The sequence below is a fragment of the Nicotiana sylvestris genome, chromosome 7 (genome assembly GCF_000393655.2).
Source record: "Nicotiana sylvestris chromosome 7, ASM39365v2, whole genome shotgun sequence".
Taxonomy (NCBI): domain Eukaryota; kingdom Viridiplantae; phylum Streptophyta; class Magnoliopsida; order Solanales; family Solanaceae; genus Nicotiana; species Nicotiana sylvestris.
The window spans coordinates 84,146,466-84,163,952 of record NC_091063.1 but is presented as its reverse complement, the minus strand read 5'-3'; the positions used below and the strand labels follow the sequence as shown (position 1 = coordinate 84,163,952).

General features: G+C 37.4%; 3 protein-coding genes across 3 annotated transcripts; 1 reads left to right on the top strand and 2 right to left on the bottom strand.

Moving 5' to 3' along the window:
* LOC104216343 (uncharacterized) lies at nucleotides 1-5,214 on the top strand. The gene is made up of 6 exons (XM_009766367.2): nucleotides 1-1,050; nucleotides 1,601-1,665; nucleotides 1,738-1,860; nucleotides 3,069-3,806; nucleotides 3,971-4,187; nucleotides 4,287-5,214. Exons 1-6 carry the CDS (start codon nucleotides 756-758, stop codon nucleotides 4,868-4,870), a joined length of 2,022 nt encoding a protein of 673 aa, XP_009764669.1. The 5' UTR covers nucleotides 1-755; the 3' UTR covers nucleotides 4,871-5,214.
* A 96-nt stretch (nucleotides 5,215-5,310) lies between these two features.
* On the bottom strand, nucleotides 5,311-7,881 carry LOC104216335 (pectinesterase QRT1). The gene is made up of 5 exons (XM_009766356.2): nucleotides 7,429-7,881; nucleotides 6,189-6,384; nucleotides 5,909-6,112; nucleotides 5,592-5,827; nucleotides 5,311-5,497 (listed from the first exon to the last, which is right to left on the bottom strand). The coding sequence occupies exons 1-5, from the start codon at nucleotides 7,701-7,703 to the stop codon at nucleotides 5,350-5,352; spliced, it is 1,059 nt and encodes a 352-aa protein (XP_009764658.1). The 5' UTR covers nucleotides 7,704-7,881; the 3' UTR covers nucleotides 5,311-5,349.
* A 1,994-nt stretch (nucleotides 7,882-9,875) lies between these two features.
* LOC104234524 (pectinesterase QRT1-like) lies at nucleotides 9,876-17,287 on the bottom strand. The gene is made up of 5 exons (XM_070152437.1): nucleotides 16,988-17,287; nucleotides 16,304-16,400; nucleotides 15,891-16,094; nucleotides 15,555-15,802; nucleotides 9,876-10,210 (listed from the first exon to the last, which is right to left on the bottom strand). Exons 1-5 carry the CDS (start codon nucleotides 17,269-17,271, stop codon nucleotides 10,063-10,065), a joined length of 981 nt encoding a protein of 326 aa, XP_070008538.1. The 5' UTR covers nucleotides 17,272-17,287; the 3' UTR covers nucleotides 9,876-10,062.
* Between the last annotated feature and the right edge of the window lie 200 nt (nucleotides 17,288-17,487).

Below are 17,487 nucleotides of genomic sequence, written 5' to 3'. Positions count from 1 at the left end.
AGAATTCCCCCAAGGAAAAGATCATTAATGTGTGAGAAGGTTTTACTTTCTTTTCTCCCAGCTACCAGCCCTGCCTCTGCCTCCCTCTCACCATCATCTCTATGGTATGTGAACTGTGCAACTCTCTCTTTTGCCATGTCTGCTATTTCCCAGGTACCAAAATTTTGTCTTTTTCACTCAGTACATCTCTTCATTGGACATTCCTTGTACAGTTCCAAACTAAACAAGAATCTTTTCCTCTCTAACATTTGACCAGAATCACCTAGAGACCCTCCAAGGAGTTTGGACCCAACTTCTTTTTCTAACTTTTCTCTCTTTTATTTTAAGAATTGATGCCTATTTCACTTGTTGGGTTGTTTTGTTCTTTCTTCAGCAAAAACCCCTTCAGGTCATATGGGGTTTTGTGACTCCAAACCCTTAAAGTTTTGATTTTTATGTCTAATTCATCCCAGATCTTTGTTGTGGGGTATTAGTTCAGAGCTTTGTTACATATCCAGTTTTTATTTGAGTTCCCACAAGCTAATATATGGTGGGGTTGAGGCATAGTAGTAGATTATCAAGATTGTGCCTTTTTCTGAACTGATCATCCTTTTGAGGTAGCAATTGAGGGGTTTTGGGTTACTTTTTGACAATTTTGAGGGTTTAGTTTAGGCACGGAGCACAGTGTTTCAAGATTTTACGAATTAGGGTTTCTGTGAGCTTGTTATGGTGCTTTAGAGTTGCAAAGATCTGATTTCTTGGGTTGTATTCTAAAGATGGGTAGCAATGATCACTGCTTTGTTGAATGGAAGGAGCAATTTGTTTCGAAAGAGAGGGGACACCGTGTGGTTCACTATTTCTTGAAGGATATTTCAGGGGAGTCCATTCTTGCTGTTGTGGGCACTGAAAGAAGTGTTAGGCACATGTTCTATGTCGTCTCTGACGAGTTCTTGAAAGCTTATGCTGGTGAGAACTCTGTCTGTGCTGGCTTCAGATGGAGGTCAAGGAGAGAAGTTGTTAATTGGCTCACCTCTATGCTATCAAAACAGCACTTACAAAGTGATTTTTTGAGTAAGTACTGTCAAATTCTATTTAGATTAATGAAGGACATATACCAACTAGCTATACATTATGTGGTGGATCTATTGTACAAGTTTGTCTAATTGATTTCTTATCATAAATAGTTTGCCTAAGAGGTAAGATCAATTTAGATTCATGAAATTAGGACTGAGAAAATGTTTTCTTTAGCACAAGAAGAAGATGGGGAAATGTTTCATTGCTTCATTGGTTTTGACTTTTTCTACAACAATCTCATCGCATAAGTTCCATAAGAATGTGACGAATGGAGTTCTTTGTGATATTTATTTTTATGCAGTAAAGCATTCGGATATCTATGATTTTCTATAATGTTTTCCTTCTCTGTGATGGATGCACTTTAGCACATTCTGCCATGTAGTCTGAATATTAATGGAGTATCCGCTGCATATGCTTTTCATTTGATATTAATGACTTTTAAGTTACTGAATTTTTAATGAAAAACACATTTGCATACAATGCTGTCTTGTGAATATGGATTGTTAAGGGAAAACAGAAGCTTAACATACGCTCCATGTAATGGCAGAATCACCAAAAGATGATCATATGTCTGCATTCAGTGTCCAACCAACAGATATGGCAAGCAACAAGGTACACCTTTCTTGCAGCACTAACGCGTCTTCTCGTTGCTGTTTGAGATTTTTGACTGATCTTTTATGACAGGGTTCTATAACAAGAAACTTGAGAGTACATTCTTCCGACATTGTTTGGTCAGGTGAACCATGGATATGCAGTAAACAGCTCAAACACTACCCAACATTTTGCCGGAATGGGATTACTATTGCAGTAAGTTTCCTGGACTGACAATAAGAGGAATCACTTTTAGTGAGTTTTCCACTTGAAATGCTTTAGATTTTTCATCTGAAATTTCTTAGAAGCTGACCAAACTTATTCAAGTGAAAGACTTGAGACAAATGATAAAATATAGTATATCAAAGATTCAAAGAGTATATATGCCTTCCAAACAAAGTTAATTTTGTTGTTCATGGACCAAGTATTAAGCTTGTTGAGACCATTGGCAGTTTCATACTTGAAAGGGACAGAAACAAGCTTTTATGCTGTTATCCCAAAGAGGCAATAAAATTTATTTTTTCCCTCTAATTTTAATGCTGACAAATTCTGAACACTGCACAAAAGCATCAAAATGTATGGAGATGATGCAGGGCTAGCGCTTATACGGAGATTGTCATTTAGCTCTAAGTTCTGATCTAAGTTGCTCCGACACGACAGATTAGGTGCCGCACCCGGGTCGACACGACACTAGTATGGGTGTGGGTATGGGATCTGTACCGGATCTGGTCAAACAATTTTGGGTACTATGAGTCTTTGACCACGGCGGAAGAAAAAATTTGAGACGAGATACAATTTGATTACCAAAATCAGAATCAAAACTAGGGTAAATTTGAAGAAAATAACATACCTTATCTAGGAAATCAATCCTTTATTTACTTACAACTTGAGAATAAAAAAGAAATCCACACTTTACATGCTATACGTAAGTGTTCCACAAAATTTCTCATAATTTAGAGATATTTTTATTTTTTTATTTTTTTGAATTATTTTTAGCCGGATCTCTGCACCTTTATCCGTGCTAGGATCCATATCCCCAAATCTCAGAATTTTCGTTTCGAAGGATCCGACCTCTAGATCCGCACCCGTGTCGATACCCGCACCCATGTCCGAGTAACTTAGGTTCTGATACAAGTGGAAATATCAAATAGTAACTGATTTTGTGGTTCTACACTTCAAAATGTCCTCTTGACTGCCATAAGTCAAAGCTTTGCTTCGTCTGTTGTATCTTCCTATTCCTTCTCATGCATATTTGGTTTGAGCCTTGTACATAGATTGCAATCTAAGCTCCTGAAACAAGTAAAATACCAAATGAACCTTTTCAAGTGTATGCCATTTGGTAATGCCGTAATGGTATGCCCTTTACCTTTGCATGCATATTTCTTAGTTTACAGCTGTTAGTCTGTTTCTTTTCCATGTTCCAGGTACACGCATTTGTCTTTGTCATGGCTGAAAAGGAAAATCACTACCTTGCATATCTTGAAGACATGTATGAGGACCGTAAGGGCCAGAAAAAAGTCAAAGTGAGATGGTTCCACTTTAATAGGGAAGTCAGAGGGGTTATCACTTTAAGAAATCCTCACCCTAGAGAGGTTTTCATCACTCCTTATGCCCAGGTCATTAGTGCAGAGTGTGTAGATGGTCCGGCAATTGTCTTAACTCGGGAACATTATGAGAAGTGTGTAGCTGTTTTCCCCAATGACTTGCTAACAAGAGTACATTTCTGCTTCAGACAATTTAAGGGAAACAGAGTAAAACCTTTTGAATTAGGTAAAATGCGCGGCTACCTTGATCAATCAATTTTCTCATGTTTCAGTCCAGATTTCTTTGAAGACGAGGATTTTAGTGCTAAGGATGATACGAAAATTGGAGCTAAAAGGCCAAGAAAGAAATATAAGGAGCATCAGATGACAACATATGAAGAGTCCTACAAGAAGTTAAGGAATGGTTTCTTAAGTAGGAGATTTAACTCTAATAAGCATGTTGGAGGCGAGCTTTGGTATACTCCTAATTATGTGGTTAATGAGAAGATTGAATGTCTGAGCCAAGATAGTGGAATCCGAGGGTGCTGGTTCAGATGCACAGTTTTGGAAGTATCTCGGAGACAGATGAAGATAAGGTATGATGATATTAAGGATGAAGATGGATGCGGTAACCTTGAGGTATGACCCGGCATCTTTTCACAGCACTTTCATTACATGTTAAAAACTTTAACTAGGAGTAAAAATATTAATTATATCATTCTTGACCAAGATGAAACTACAAATTTTATTTTGTTACATTTTAAAAAACGAACATTAATTTTACACTTTCATCGACTTGATAGGAATGGATCCCCACATTTAGACTAGCGAGGCCTGATAAACTTGGGATGAGAAACTCAAGCCGTCCAACAATCAGGCCTTTCCGTTCTTGTGACCTGAGAGATGTTGCGTTTGACGTGGGAGCACCTGTTGATGCTTGGTGGAGTGATGGTTGGTGGGAAGGAATAATTGTTGACACAGTCAAATCAGAAAATGAAACCTATCGAGTTTATGTTCCCGGTGAGTTTTGCTCTTTGTTTTTCAATATTGTTGCTAAAGCTGTTTCACTGTGGGTATAGACCTTCTTATTGATGCAGCTTTTCTCCTCTTTGATATCAGGTGAGAGGATGTTTTTGAATATTGACAAAAAGAATCTAAGAATTTCAAGGGATTGGGTGGGAGATCGATGGGTAGATATTGAGACAAATAATGATATTCTTTCAATGGTCTCTTTCATCCAAGAAACCAAGGTTTCTGTATTATCAAGTATTACTTCGGAGTGCCAGCACGCTAGTCCCATGGATCATAAAATTCATGCAACTAGTGTGGATGAAGAAGCCGGCCATGGTTTTGCAGAAGCAAGACCTATCGATGGCCATTCAAAAGATTCGGTGTGTGTCAATGATGAGAAGCAAGGAGATGATATTGCAGAAAAGAGACTAACTGATAACGGCTCTAGAGATATGGACTTGATCAAGGATGAAAAACATTCAACTGAAAATAACGAAAAGGAGAATGATAGTAATAACAACAGCAGCAGCAGCAATGACAAGCATGACACAGACTGCCACCTTAGCGATGATAATGATTCTTACAACATGGACATTGACAATGAAATTAACGAGGACAGCAACGGGGAAAAATCATCAGAACCTGAGATTGATGGGAGAAAATGTGAAACGGAAGTCATGAATATGGCATGAGGGGATTATCACCGAAACGTATACCACTTTGTTTCAAGTGTACCTGGTGCTGTTTAATTGTACATAAGAGATGGAGAGCGAATGAGATTTGCTTGTAGTGTTAGGATTGGGTGTCTTAGCTGTACAGGCGGTATGCTTATTTTTCTTTTTCCCGGTTAGAACCTGGAGATGCTCTAGTAATTAGAATCTCTCTAGTGACTAGGATCTTCAACTATCTCTGTAACATGGATCTTAGTGCCACGATTAAGTCGAATTATTCTGCAAGCGTGTTGCACACTATGTAATAGTCGCTTACTTATTAAGAACCTTGCATTTTATGTTTAAAGGTAAAAGCACTGTGACAATTTGAGTGGCCTTTTCAAAATTGAGGGTGATGGATTCTGATCCACACCTATGAAAGTGGGAGGCTCATATCATAAGCCAGTTTAGTTCTGTTTTACATTTTGACATGACAGGAGAAAGAAAATTAGTAGTGAAATTCAGAGTCTGAGCCATTGCTGTCCACCAATGAACTTTACATCCAAAAAGGGCTCTGCTTCAGATTCATTGAGAGACTTGGACCATGGCACTCGACCTGCTCTATTGGCTCCATTTCCCCTGCACTCGTATTCTCCAAATACTGCATGCCTATAAACACAGATAAATACAAAGTTCATGCCTGCTCAACTTTTCCAAACTGATTAGAATCTAAGGGTGTGTTTGGAGATTAAAGTGTTCTTACTGGCGCCTAGAAGGTAGATTCCAGTCGGTCCAACCTTTAGGATCTATAATACCATCAATATCACATTTGGAGTATATAACCCTTGAATACTCTCCCCAAGCCCTGCCCAAAAACACTCTGCCACTTCCACTTATTTTACAGTTGACAAAAGAGAAACCAGTATCCTGATATACTGAGTTTCTGTGCTGAGCTGCTATTGCTCCATATCCTTTGGCTACTGAATGAAGTGTACAATTCTGTTGAAACATTAAAGAAAAAAGACCTATCAGTCTAAGTAATAACCAGTCTTTGTAACATCTAGTAGGGAATAGTAGTACCTTATAAAGTGATCTGGCATTGCCACAAATGAAATCAACAGATCCTTGAATATAACACTGGTAAAAATAATGAGATCCAGCATCATCTAAAAGTGTGTCCTGTGATCCCAATATCCTTACTCTATACAACACTGCTCTATCACCCGTTAATCTCAGCGCTACTGCCTGCATTCCAACACCTTCTGGCTCTGGAACTATGGTGTTCTGAAATCGTAAAGTAACCGTGTCAAGTCAAACATTGTCATTTCATTCTCTGATCAATTGTATAAGTAGCTAGTACCTCGATGGTGATACCCGTGGCGCAGAAGTAATCTGATTCTACTGTAACAGTTGCAGTTCTAGAAGTGCCTAACTTAGACCCAAATTGGTCCGTGTCAGAGGCTTTGTCATGCCCAGTAATAATGGTTCTGGCCGTTTGGTTTTGATCACCAACTAATGAAATGAATGGCTTCGACGCTGGTATATGCACCTTTTCTCTGCATGTCACAATATTAATTAGATAGCCAACGTTAACTAGACATCACAAGCTTGGCAAAGTGGTGTAAATTTATTATCTCAACTCCACTTGTATGAGAGTTTCTCCGGGGTTGTAATGGTTCTCAAAATTGTACTTCTTGTCTAAAATGATGTTTATTTCAAATAGTTCAGTTAATATTATTATTTTTCAATATATTACGAAGTGGTTCCAATGACACCCAGGGGCGGAGAGAGAGTTTTACCTAAGGGTTCGAACGAAACACAATAGCTTTTTCCTTAGATATTGTATTTTTATTAGAAAATTTATTAAATATGTATAAATACTTAATCGCAAACCCATTAACTAATGAGCTATGGGTTCCATTGCAAATTCAGAACCCATAAACTTTAAATCCTGGCTCAACCTCTATGACACCCGAATGCCTCCGCCATTCACACGTAAAACAAGATTGCAATAGAATGGATACTACTACCATTGCGTTATGGGCTGACAGAAATATAGAGTACTACGTTCTCGTAGATTAAATACGATTGTTTGTTCTTTTTATTTTTGTGTGTGTGTGTTCTTTTTGTGTGGTTTTGTTAAGTGGGTTGGCGGGGATGACCCACTACCATTCTATTAACTGTCAACCTTCTCTACTACCCACGTACTCAAGCTTAATTTGGCTTCAAACCAGTCAAAATAATACTGCAAAAACTGCATATAGGAATCAATACTTACACTTTCAAGATTTGTAAAAACAACAAAATTAAGGGTAATATTAATATCCTAACAAAAGCTCAAAGGAATTGATCACAAGAAAAAGTTGCAAATTTGAAGAGAGCCTTGCTTGAGCAACGTAAAGTTATGCATGTATGACCTATAGGTCACGGGTTCGAGCCGTGGAATTAGCTACTAATTCTTGCATCAGGGTAGGGTGCATACATTACACCCCATTGGAGTATGGCCTTTTTCGAACCTGCATGAATGGAAGATGCTTCGTACACTAGTCTGCTCTTTTAAAAGGTGCAAATATGATAAAATACGTAGGAAAAATAATTACCTGTAAGTTCCGGGATGAATGTAAATTATAACTCTTCGAGAATTATGAAAAGGCACCTTGTCAACTGCACCTTGTACAGTAATTGAATCTCCTTTACCTTTCTGATCAACCACTATGACTCTTTGAGAAGTACGTGATCGTTCATCCTTCAAACTCAAAGAACTAAAATCCAGTTTCATATCATCCCACGTAATATAAGAATATTGAGCCAGGCTTATATCAGCACAAATCAAGAAGAAAATCGCAACCCAAATGCTAAAATCACTTAAATTCATCACGATAGCCAGAAATTGTTGGTAAGAAAAAGAAATGAAGATGGTAAACAAGAGGTGTGGGCAGACAAGGAAGAAGTGAAGGCAATAAATATAAGAGCGTGGTTGGTTTTATAGTACTACAACGTAACTTTTTATAGTACAAAAATTCTTCCAAGAATGCATGTTATAATATGCATGTTACATAAAGTCCAAGAACCATACTAATATATAGAATTAGAATTTAAGAAAGATATAAGGAAAGGTGATTAAGTAAAATTACTGAGATGTAAAGAGTGATGGGGTAGTTTTTGTTAAGGAGTAGTTATGAAATTCCAAGATTCATCAAGAGGTGTGTTTTGACAGATTTGTGTGTATATATATAACCGTTATGTTTCTAAAGCTAAAAGCACATTCTCTTTTTATTGTTTTTTTATTCCCAGTGGTTTAACTATACCTGGAAATAAAGAGTCTGTAGTGTTACAGATTGATTAGGCCGTGATTTTAGAATCACATGTTCTGTTCATAACTGGCGCCTTTGTTCCGAAACTAAATTCTTTTTCGGAAAAAGTATGTCTATTCACATTCCATTTCCATATTAATTAAGAGTGTAACTTTTATATACTGATGTTGTTAAACCATCATCTATGATAACCTAAAAAATAAAGCGAGTAACCGACTACACCATATTAAAATATATTGATAATTTATAACTTTACACCATATATAAGTGAAACAATTAACTAAGGAAAAATGTATAAATTCTTTTACATTGACCGTGCATACAAGTTAAATCAATCAATTAAGGAAAAAACTAACTTGGTGGATATTACAGTGCATCTTAATTATATACAGTGACAATGTTAAAATTCTTTACAACAATGATTGTTACTAATCACTTAATTCGAATTAGTAATCAATGATTGTAATATATATATATATATATATATATATATAAATTAAAACATAGAAGGTGTAGACGTCAATCTTCAACATTTTTTGAAGTACTAACATTTTAGGAATGCACATAAGGGAAGACAATTTGTCCTTGTATTTGTCTGGATTGTTCATAACTTCGCCAGAGCTCGCTCGTTCAGATAATCGGGTCCAAATCCGGATAGAGGAGGAGGGTCGGTAGATGACAGTTAGCATAAAACTAATCAATTCATGACGATATTGGTCAATGAGGATTCATATAGCTGACAAGTCTATTTGAGATCAAAGCGTTGTTGTTATATTTGTCTCGAGTGTTCATATAATTATAAAGAAATTTTGGTTTAATTCAAGGTTTGTCCCCAACCTGTCTTTTCTTCGTAAGATCATGTATACCCGTGGCTAGCTAACTGATAGCTCCTCTGCTTCAATTAATGGTACCCTGGAGCTATTTATCAGAAAGATTTGAGATGAGATCACGTGATGGTGTTAGGATTTGGTGTTTTTAGGTGAACCACTCTAGTGTTCAGTTCTTTGCTTTTGAGAGGGACTCAGAAGCTCATGCAACTTATACGTTCTTATAAAATGGATATTTCTGTAACGGTACAATGAATTATTTATTTTAGCCGGCTAAATTTATTTCTAGCCGGTATACATAAATTATATATTTATCACATACAATTGTATACTTATTATACATTGGTTACACATATATTACATATCTTAGTTTAAACGGTTGGATGTACGGCAATTTAGGCAAATAAGTTTGATTTTCTTCTGCATGGATCTTTTAATTTGTTGTGTTACATGACTACAACCACCAAAAGATGTGGTGGAGTGGATGAGACTGTTCTTCCCTTAACCAGAGGTCTCGAGTTCGAGCCCTGAGTATGAAAAAAATCTTTGGTAGGGAGCGCTTCCTCCCGAATGGGGCCCTACGCGGCACGAATTCGGATATAGTCGGGCTCCAATGAGGGTACCGGATACCGAATGGAAACCAAAAAAAAAGACTATAAACCTAGTTGCGGTCACTTGAGATTGCAGTCTAGCTTAAAGTGAATGATATTTTACGCAAGGGTTTACCATATACTAAACACTAATAGCATGAAAAATTGTACACTAACAGATTACTTAAGGGTAACTAAAGGTTTTGTCAACTGAAAAATAAGGCAGGTAAATCTACTACAATTGCTTAAAACACACCGAAATTCTTTTATATTGTCCGTGTATACAAGTTAATTAAATTCTTTTGCATAAATGCAGCACACAATGTTCTAGTTAAAAGACACTTAATCATGAGTAAAACCTGAGTCTTTTCACTACTGTGAGTGCATATAAGTTAATCCTTCGTATAAATGTAGCACATGTTCTCGTTAATAGACATTTAAACTAAAGTAAAACCTCACAATGTTTGTTCAAAATTGTTGCACTTCTCAATGTCATTATGAAACTAGACTCTGAGCCATTGCTCTCCGCCAATGAATTTGGTATTGAAGAAGGGCTGAGCTTGGGTTTTATTTAAAGATTTAGACCATTCCACTCGACCTTTTCTATTGGCTCCTCTGCCCCTGAACTTGTACTCTCCAAACACTGCATGCCTACAAACCACAAAATAAGGCTCAGATTTGAATTTAGTTTTCTTTTTACAGCAACTATCTAAATTAAAAAGGGTTCAATATATACATTGACAAATAATGACTTGCCAATTGCAAATATCAGTAGTTATCTTTTAGATGACCTTATAATGTAAAAAGGATTGTTGAAGTTTGGCAAAATGCCAAAGTCCCACATCGGTTGGGAGTTAAGTTTGGGGGGGATTTTTCCCCTATAAAAGAAGGCCTAATGTTTAGGATTGAAACACACCTCTCATTTGCCTTCTCATCTGTTTAAGGCATTTGTATCTTCTCTCTTTAGTATTATTTCACTTGTATTTTTGGAGTGAAATAAAATATTGGTTGTGTCCGAGGAGTAGGCAAAATTAGCCGAACCTCGTAAATTCTGGTGTTCCCTTTATTGTTGCTTTATTGTCTTATTTATTATTTGGTGGCTGTCATAATTTTTGGTATAGTAGTTGTGACTTATTCACACTATATACATTTGGCTTCCGCAACAATTGGTATCAGAGCCAAGGTACTGTCTAAGTATGCTCTGTGGTTGCAGCATAGTCTGATCTTCCACATCAGAAAAGATTTATCTTGGTAACTGAGTCAAGGTTCTGTCTGAGTATGCTCTGTGGTTGCAGCTTAGTCTGATCTTCCACACCAGAAAGGAAATAATCTTGATTTGTGTCGTCAGCTATTAAATAATATTTGTGTCAAAGATGGGAGACAATAAACAAGAAGAATCTACATCAAGTGTCAACAATACGTCATCATTGGCATCTTCGCTTATGACAAGAATTGTGTCAAATGCGAAATTTGCGGTAGAAATTTTTGACGGGTCCGGACATTTTGGGATGTGGCAAGGCGAGGTTCTAGATGTCCTTTTTCAACAAGGGCTAGATCTGGCCATTGAAGAAAAGAAACCAGATGTTATTGGAGAAGAAGATTGGAGAATTATCAACCGTGTTGCTTGCGGTACCATTCGATCCTACCTTGCTAGAGAGCAGAAATATCCATACACAAAGGAAACTTCTGCAAGTAAATTATGGAAAGCACTGGAGGATAAATTTTTGAAGAAAAACAGTCAAAATAAATTGTACATGAAGAAGAGACTGTTTCACTTCACCTATGTTCCTGGTACCACGATGAATGAACATATCACCAGTTTCAATAAGTTGGTCACAGATTTGCAAAATATGGATACAACTTATGATGATGGTGACTTGGCCTTGATGTTGTTGGCGTCACTTCCTGATGAGTACGAGCACCTTGAAACTACTCTACTCCATGGAAATGACGAAATTTCTCTCAGAGAAGTTTGTTCGGCTTTGTACAGCTATGAACAAAGAAAGCGAGAAAAACAGAAGGGCGGAGAAGGAGAAGCACTATTTGTGAGGGGTCGTCCTCAAAGTCAAATGAGGACAAAGAAGGGAAGATCCAAGTCAAGATCCAGACCCAGCAAAGATGAATGTGCCTTTTGTCGAGAAAAGGGGCACTGGAAGAAAGACTGTCCGAAGTTGAAGAATAAGGCCAAACATAACAATGGAAAGGCCATTATGGATTCAAATGTAGCTGATTGTGATGATTCAGACTTCTCATTAGTTACAACAGAGTCATTAACATCATCAGACATATGGTTGATGGACTCGGCTTGTAGCCATCATATGTGTCCCAACAGGGACTGGTTTGTGGAATTTCAAGAAGGAGAATATGGAGTCATCCACACAGCGGATAACAGCCCTCTTACCTCATATGGCATTGGTTCAATACGATTAAGGAACCATGATGGAATGATCAGAACATTAACAGATGTTCGATATGTACCGGATTTGAAGAAGAATCTCATCTCTGTGGGAGCCCTGGAATCAAAAGGGTTTAAAATCATTGCAGAAAATGGAGTGATGAGAGTATGTTCCGGTGCACTAGTGGTAATGAAGGCTAATCGGAAGAATAATAATATGTACCGCTATTGTGGCAGTACAGTTATTGGGACAGCGACAGTGACATCCAGTGACGACAAAGAGGCAGAAGCAACCAAGCTATGGCACATGCGCTTGGGACATGCTGGAGGAAAATCCTTGAAAACTCTATCAGATCAAGGATTGTTAAAAGGAGTCAAGGCTTGCAACTTGGAGTTTTGTGAGCATTGTGTTAAAGGGAAACAGACAAGGGTTAAATTTGGTACAGCGATCCATAATACTAAAGGCATTTTGGATTATGTACACTCTGATGTTTGGGGTCCTTCCAAAACACCTTCATTGGGTGGGAAGCACTATTTTGTAACCTTTGTTGATGATTTTTCTCGAAGAGTGTGGGTGTATACAATGAAAAACAAAGATGAAGTGCTGGGAATTTTTCTCAAATGGAAGACGATGGTGGAGAATCAAACAGGCAGGAGGATCAAGTGTATTCGCACAGACAATGGAGGTGAATACAAAAATGATCATTTCAATAAGGTCTGTCAAAATGATGGCATCGTCCGACACTTCACTGTCAGACATACACCACAACAGAATGGAGTGGCTGAACGTATGAACCGGACCTTGCTGGAGAAGGTACGGTGTATGTTGTCCAATGCTGGCTTGGGCAAAGAATTTTGGGCTGAGGCAATTACATATGCATGCCACCTCATTAATCGTCTACCATCTGCTGCTATTGATGGCAAGACACCATTTGAAAAATGGTATGGAAAACCTGCTGTAGATTATAACTCTTTGCACGTGTTTGGCTCAACTGCATATTATCATGTGACGGAGTCAAAATTGGATCCAAGGGCAAAAAAGGCTATTTTTATGGGAATTACTTCTGGAGTCAAAGGATATCGCTTATGGTGTCCTATGACAAAGAAAGTAATATTCAGCAGGGATGTTACCTTTGATGAATCTGCTATGGTAAATAAGGTAACAGAAGATACCAAACAAAATAAAGGTGCTTCTAAGCAGGTGGAGTTTGAGGGAAAATTTATTTTTCCTACACAAGAAGCAGAGGAGGAAACAAATGAAGATTACCCTCTGGAAGGAGAGCCAGTAGAGGAGATTCCAACTCAGGAACCTCAACAACAACTTGAATCAATAGCAACCAGCAGGCCAAAAAGAACAATAACGAAACCTGTTCGTCTCATAGAGACGGTTGCTTGTGCAACCTCAATTGTAGCTGATGATGTTCCTACCACTTATAAAGATGCTGTCCAAAGTTCAGAAGAAGATAAGTGGAGGATTGCCATGAATGATGAAATACAGTCCCTTCATCAGAATCATACATGGAGATTGGCCAATCTCCCGAAGGGAAAGAAAGCAATTGGGTGCAAATGGGTATTTGCAAAGAAGGAAGGATTTCCTAACCAAGTAGATGTTCGCTACAAAGCAAGATTGGTGGCCAAAGGATATGCTCAAAAGGAGGGAATTGATTACAATGAAGTATTTTCTCCAGTTGTAAAACATTCCTCCATTAGAATTATGTTGGCTTTGGTAGCACAATTGGATTTGGAACTAGTTCAGATGGATGTAAAAACTGCATTTTTACATGGAAACTTGGAGGAGGAAATCTACATGACTCAGCCAGAAGGATTCAAAGTTGCTGGAAAAGAAAATATGGTGTGCAAACTTGAAAAATCGTTGTATGGATTGAAACAATCTTCTAGACAATGGTACAAGCGATTTGACGAGTTTATGTTGCGGCAAGGGTACAAGAGAAGCAAATACGATCATTGTGTGTATTTGCACAAGCTTAAAGATGGTTCCTTTGTATATCTTCTCCTATATGTTGATGATATGTTGATAGCTTCCAAGAATTCGGAAGAAATTGATAAGTTGAAGATTCAACTGAAGAAGGAGTTCGAGATGAAGGATTTGGGTGAGGCAAAGAAAATTCTTGGCATGGAGATAATTAGAGATAGACGTTCAAAGAAACTCTGTTTATCTCAAAAGGAATATTTGAAGAGAGTACTTCAACGTTTTGGCATAGATGACAAGACTAAGCCAGTTAGTACTCCACTTGCTTCCCATTTTAAGCTAAGTACTATTATGTCGCCAATGGATGAAGCTGAACGAGAGTATATGTCAAAGGTACCATACGCAAATGTTGTTGGTAGCTTGATGTATGCAATGGTTTGCACAAGGCCTGACATTTCACAAGTTGTTGGAGTTATTAGCAGATATATGCACAATCCAGGGAAGGAGCATTGGCAAGCTGTGAAGTGGATTCTACGGTATATTCATAATACTGTAGATGTCGGGTTAGTTTTTGAGCAGGAAGACAATCAGTCTGTAGTTGGATATTGTGACTCAGATTTTGCGGGTGATATGGACAAACGAAGATCAACTACTGGTTATGTGTTTACTTTTGCAAAGGCACCAGTTAGTTGGAAGTCTACTTTGCAGTCAACAGTTGCTTTGTCTACAACAGAGGCAGAGTACATGGCTATTACAGAGGCTGTGAAAGAGGCAATTTGGCTTCAAGGATTGCTAAAGGAGCTTGGTGTTGAACAAAAAGGTATCACAATTTTTTGTGATAGTCAAAGTGCTATTCAATTAGCGAAGAACCAAGTTTATCATGCAAGGACGAAACACATTGATGTTCGGTATCATTTCGTACGAGAAATCATAGAAGAAGGTGGAGTCACAGTGAAGAAAATTCATACTACGGAGAATCCTGCTGATATGCTAACTAAGGTGGTGACTGCGATCAAGTTTCAACATTGTTTGGATTTGATCAACATTGTTGAACACTGAAGATTGAAGATGAAGACACAACCAAAATTTGTTATTGAGAGAGAATTGAAAATGTGGAATTTTGCCAAGGTGGAGATTTGTTGAAGTTTGGCAAAATGCCAAAGTCCCACATCGGTTGGGAGTTAAGTTTGGGGGGATTTTCCCCCTATAAAAGAAGGCCTAATGTTTAGGATTGAAACACACCTCTCATTTGCCTTCTCATCTGTTTAAGGCATTTGTATTTCTCTCTTTAGTATTATTTCACTTGTATTTTTGGAGTGAAATAAAATATTGGTTGTGTCCGAGGAGTAGGCAAAATTAGCCGAACCTCGTAAATTCTGGTGTTCCCTTTATTGTTGCTTTATTGTCTTATTTATTATTTGGTGGCTGTCATAATTTTTGGTATAGTAGTTGTGACTTATTCACACTATATACATTTGGCTTCCGCAACAAGGATAACCCGGTGCACTAAGCTCTGGCTATGCGCGGGGTCCCGGGCCACAAGGGTCTATTGTACACAGTCTTACCCTGCATTTCTACGAGAAGTTGTTTCCGCGGCTAAGACGCGTGACCTCCTGGTAATGTAGTAAGTAAGTTTTGGTTAAACTCAATTAAAAGTTGATTTATCTTACTTCCGTCTAGATAATTGGTTCCAATCAAACCATCCCTCTGGAGATATAAGCCTATCAAAATAGCAATTTGAGTATATAATCCGTGAATATTCTCCCCACGCTCTGCCTAAAAGGATACTGCCACTTCCACTGATTTTACAGTCAACAAATGAAAATCCAGTATCTTCATCAGCTGAGTTTCTTTGGTGTGCTGCAATTGCTCCGGATATTCCTATATTGTCTTCGGCTACAGAATAAAGATCACAACCCTGTTACAACAAATAACAAAAGTCGCAATCAAATCTTGAAAATCTCCACCATCAATAAATAGATTAATCGGAGTCTCAAATCAAGAACCTGATATAGTGATCTAGCATTGCCACAGATGAATTCAACAGATCCTTGAATGTAACATTTGTAAAAATAGTGAGAACCAGACTCATCTAAAAGGGTGTCCTGTGATCCCAACATCCTAACTTTGTACAACATTGCTCTCTCTCCTGCTAATCTTAATGCCACTGCTTGCATGTCATTGTATTGAGGCAACGCGACCACAGTGTTCTGAAAAAGAAAAGAAAAAGAAAACGCGATTGTCCTAATCAGAGGCAAAACTAAAGTGTTTTCTATAGATTCAACCGAACATATTGCTTTCTGCTCAAGTTATATACAGATGCCTAAAGAATTTAAAATATGTACTCATAACAAGATCATGCGACTCATTCTGAACCCGTTGACTCTAAATCTTAAACATCAAAGTCTTTTAGTAGTACCTCAATGGTGATACCAGTTGCACAAAAGTAATCTGATTCAACGGCAACTGTGGCTGTATTGTAAGTGCCCAACACATTCCCATTTTTGTCCTTGTCTCTGCATATATCAAAATTTTCACAAAAACAGACAGCTAAATCTTATATAATGGGACCAAGATATTGGACTGAAAGAGTGAAAGTAGGATTCTAAGTAAAAATATGAACTCACCCGTATATCATGGGCTGAGAAAAAAATCAACATGGGAAGAAGAGGCATACGAAAATTGTAACTGTTCATTTTTCTAACTATATTGTACCTTATAACTACACTGTTTGACTTTATTATGGACTTTTGAGTCCTATAACTATCATATCTTTTAGGGTCCGAAAAATCCTGCTTCACTAATTTCTCAAACAACTAATGCTAAAAATAGTGAAGAAAACAACAAATACAATATTTTGGTCGGGGAACATACTTGTATAAACGATTTATTAAAATCTAACCAAAATTGAATATATATCCCACAAATATCACAGTTGAGTTTTACACCTTTATTGCTTATTTGCATAATTTATATGTTGTTAAGCATATGCATAAATAGTTTTAAAAAAAATTCAAGAAATGACAATGGCGGTCCAATTTGTTTTACATAATATTAGTGTATAATTAAGTTTAATTTTTATTAGTAAAGTAGTAGGAAATACCTGTACGTTCCGGGACGTATGAAAATTCTAACCCTTTGAGAATTATGGAGAGGGACCATGTCAACTGCACCTTGAGCTGTAATAGAGTCTCCATTACCATGCTGATCAACTACGATCACTCCCTGAGACTTGCGTGATCTTTCATTTGTCAAATCTATGGAATTATAATCCACTTTAATATCATCCCACGTAATGTAACGTTGAGCAAAAATTACTCTTGTATTTGCCAAAAATAGGAAGAATATTATCAAACTCCAAATGTCGATGAAGTTTCTTAAGTTCATGCTGAAATTAAGCCAAGATTTGATGGTGGGTATTATGAAAAATATGAAAAACAGAAGACGACGTAAAGAGGCGTGGGCAGGTAAAGAAAAGGTGATTGTAATAAATACCAAGAGCGTGGTATGTTTTATGTTTTTATAGTGTTACAGTTTATTAAGAGTGAAAGTAGTAATTTGCATGTTAATGGAGTGACTGAAGTTTGATATAAGTGAAGGGAA

Bases quoted from the DNA above. Each gene is read 5' to 3' on its own strand.
- LOC104216343 (XM_009766367.2), top strand. From the start codon at position 756: ATGGGTAGCAATGATCACTGCTTTGTTGAATGGAAGGAGCAATTTGTT. The intron at 1,051-1,600 runs GTAAGTACTGTC...ATGTAATGGCAG, and splicing joins CTTACAAAGTGATTTTTTGA to AATCACCAAAAGATGATCAT. The intron at 1,861-3,068 runs GTAAGTTTCCTG...TCCATGTTCCAG, and splicing joins GGAATGGGATTACTATTGCA to GTACACGCATTTGTCTTTGT.
- LOC104216335 (XM_009766356.2), bottom strand. From the start codon at position 7,703: ATGAATTTAAGTGATTTTAGCATTTGGGTTGCGATTTTCTTCTTGATT. The intron at 5,828-5,908 runs GTACTACTATTC...ATGTTTCAACAG, and splicing joins ATGCCAGATCACTTTATAAG to AATTGTACACTTCATTCAGT. The intron at 5,498-5,591 runs GTAAGAACACTT...CTGTGTTTATAG, and splicing joins AATCTACCTTCTAGGCGCCA to GCATGCAGTATTTGGAGAAT.
- LOC104234524 (XM_070152437.1), bottom strand. From the start codon at position 17,271: ATGAACTTAAGAAACTTCATCGACATTTGGAGTTTGATAATATTCTTC. The intron at 16,401-16,987 runs GTATTTCCTACT...TGATATATGCAG, and splicing joins ATACGTCCCGGAACGTACAG to AGACAAGGACAAAAATGGGA. The intron at 16,095-16,303 runs GTACTACTAAAA...TTTCTTTTTCAG, and splicing joins CAACTGGTATCACCATTGAG to AACACTGTGGTCGCGTTGCC.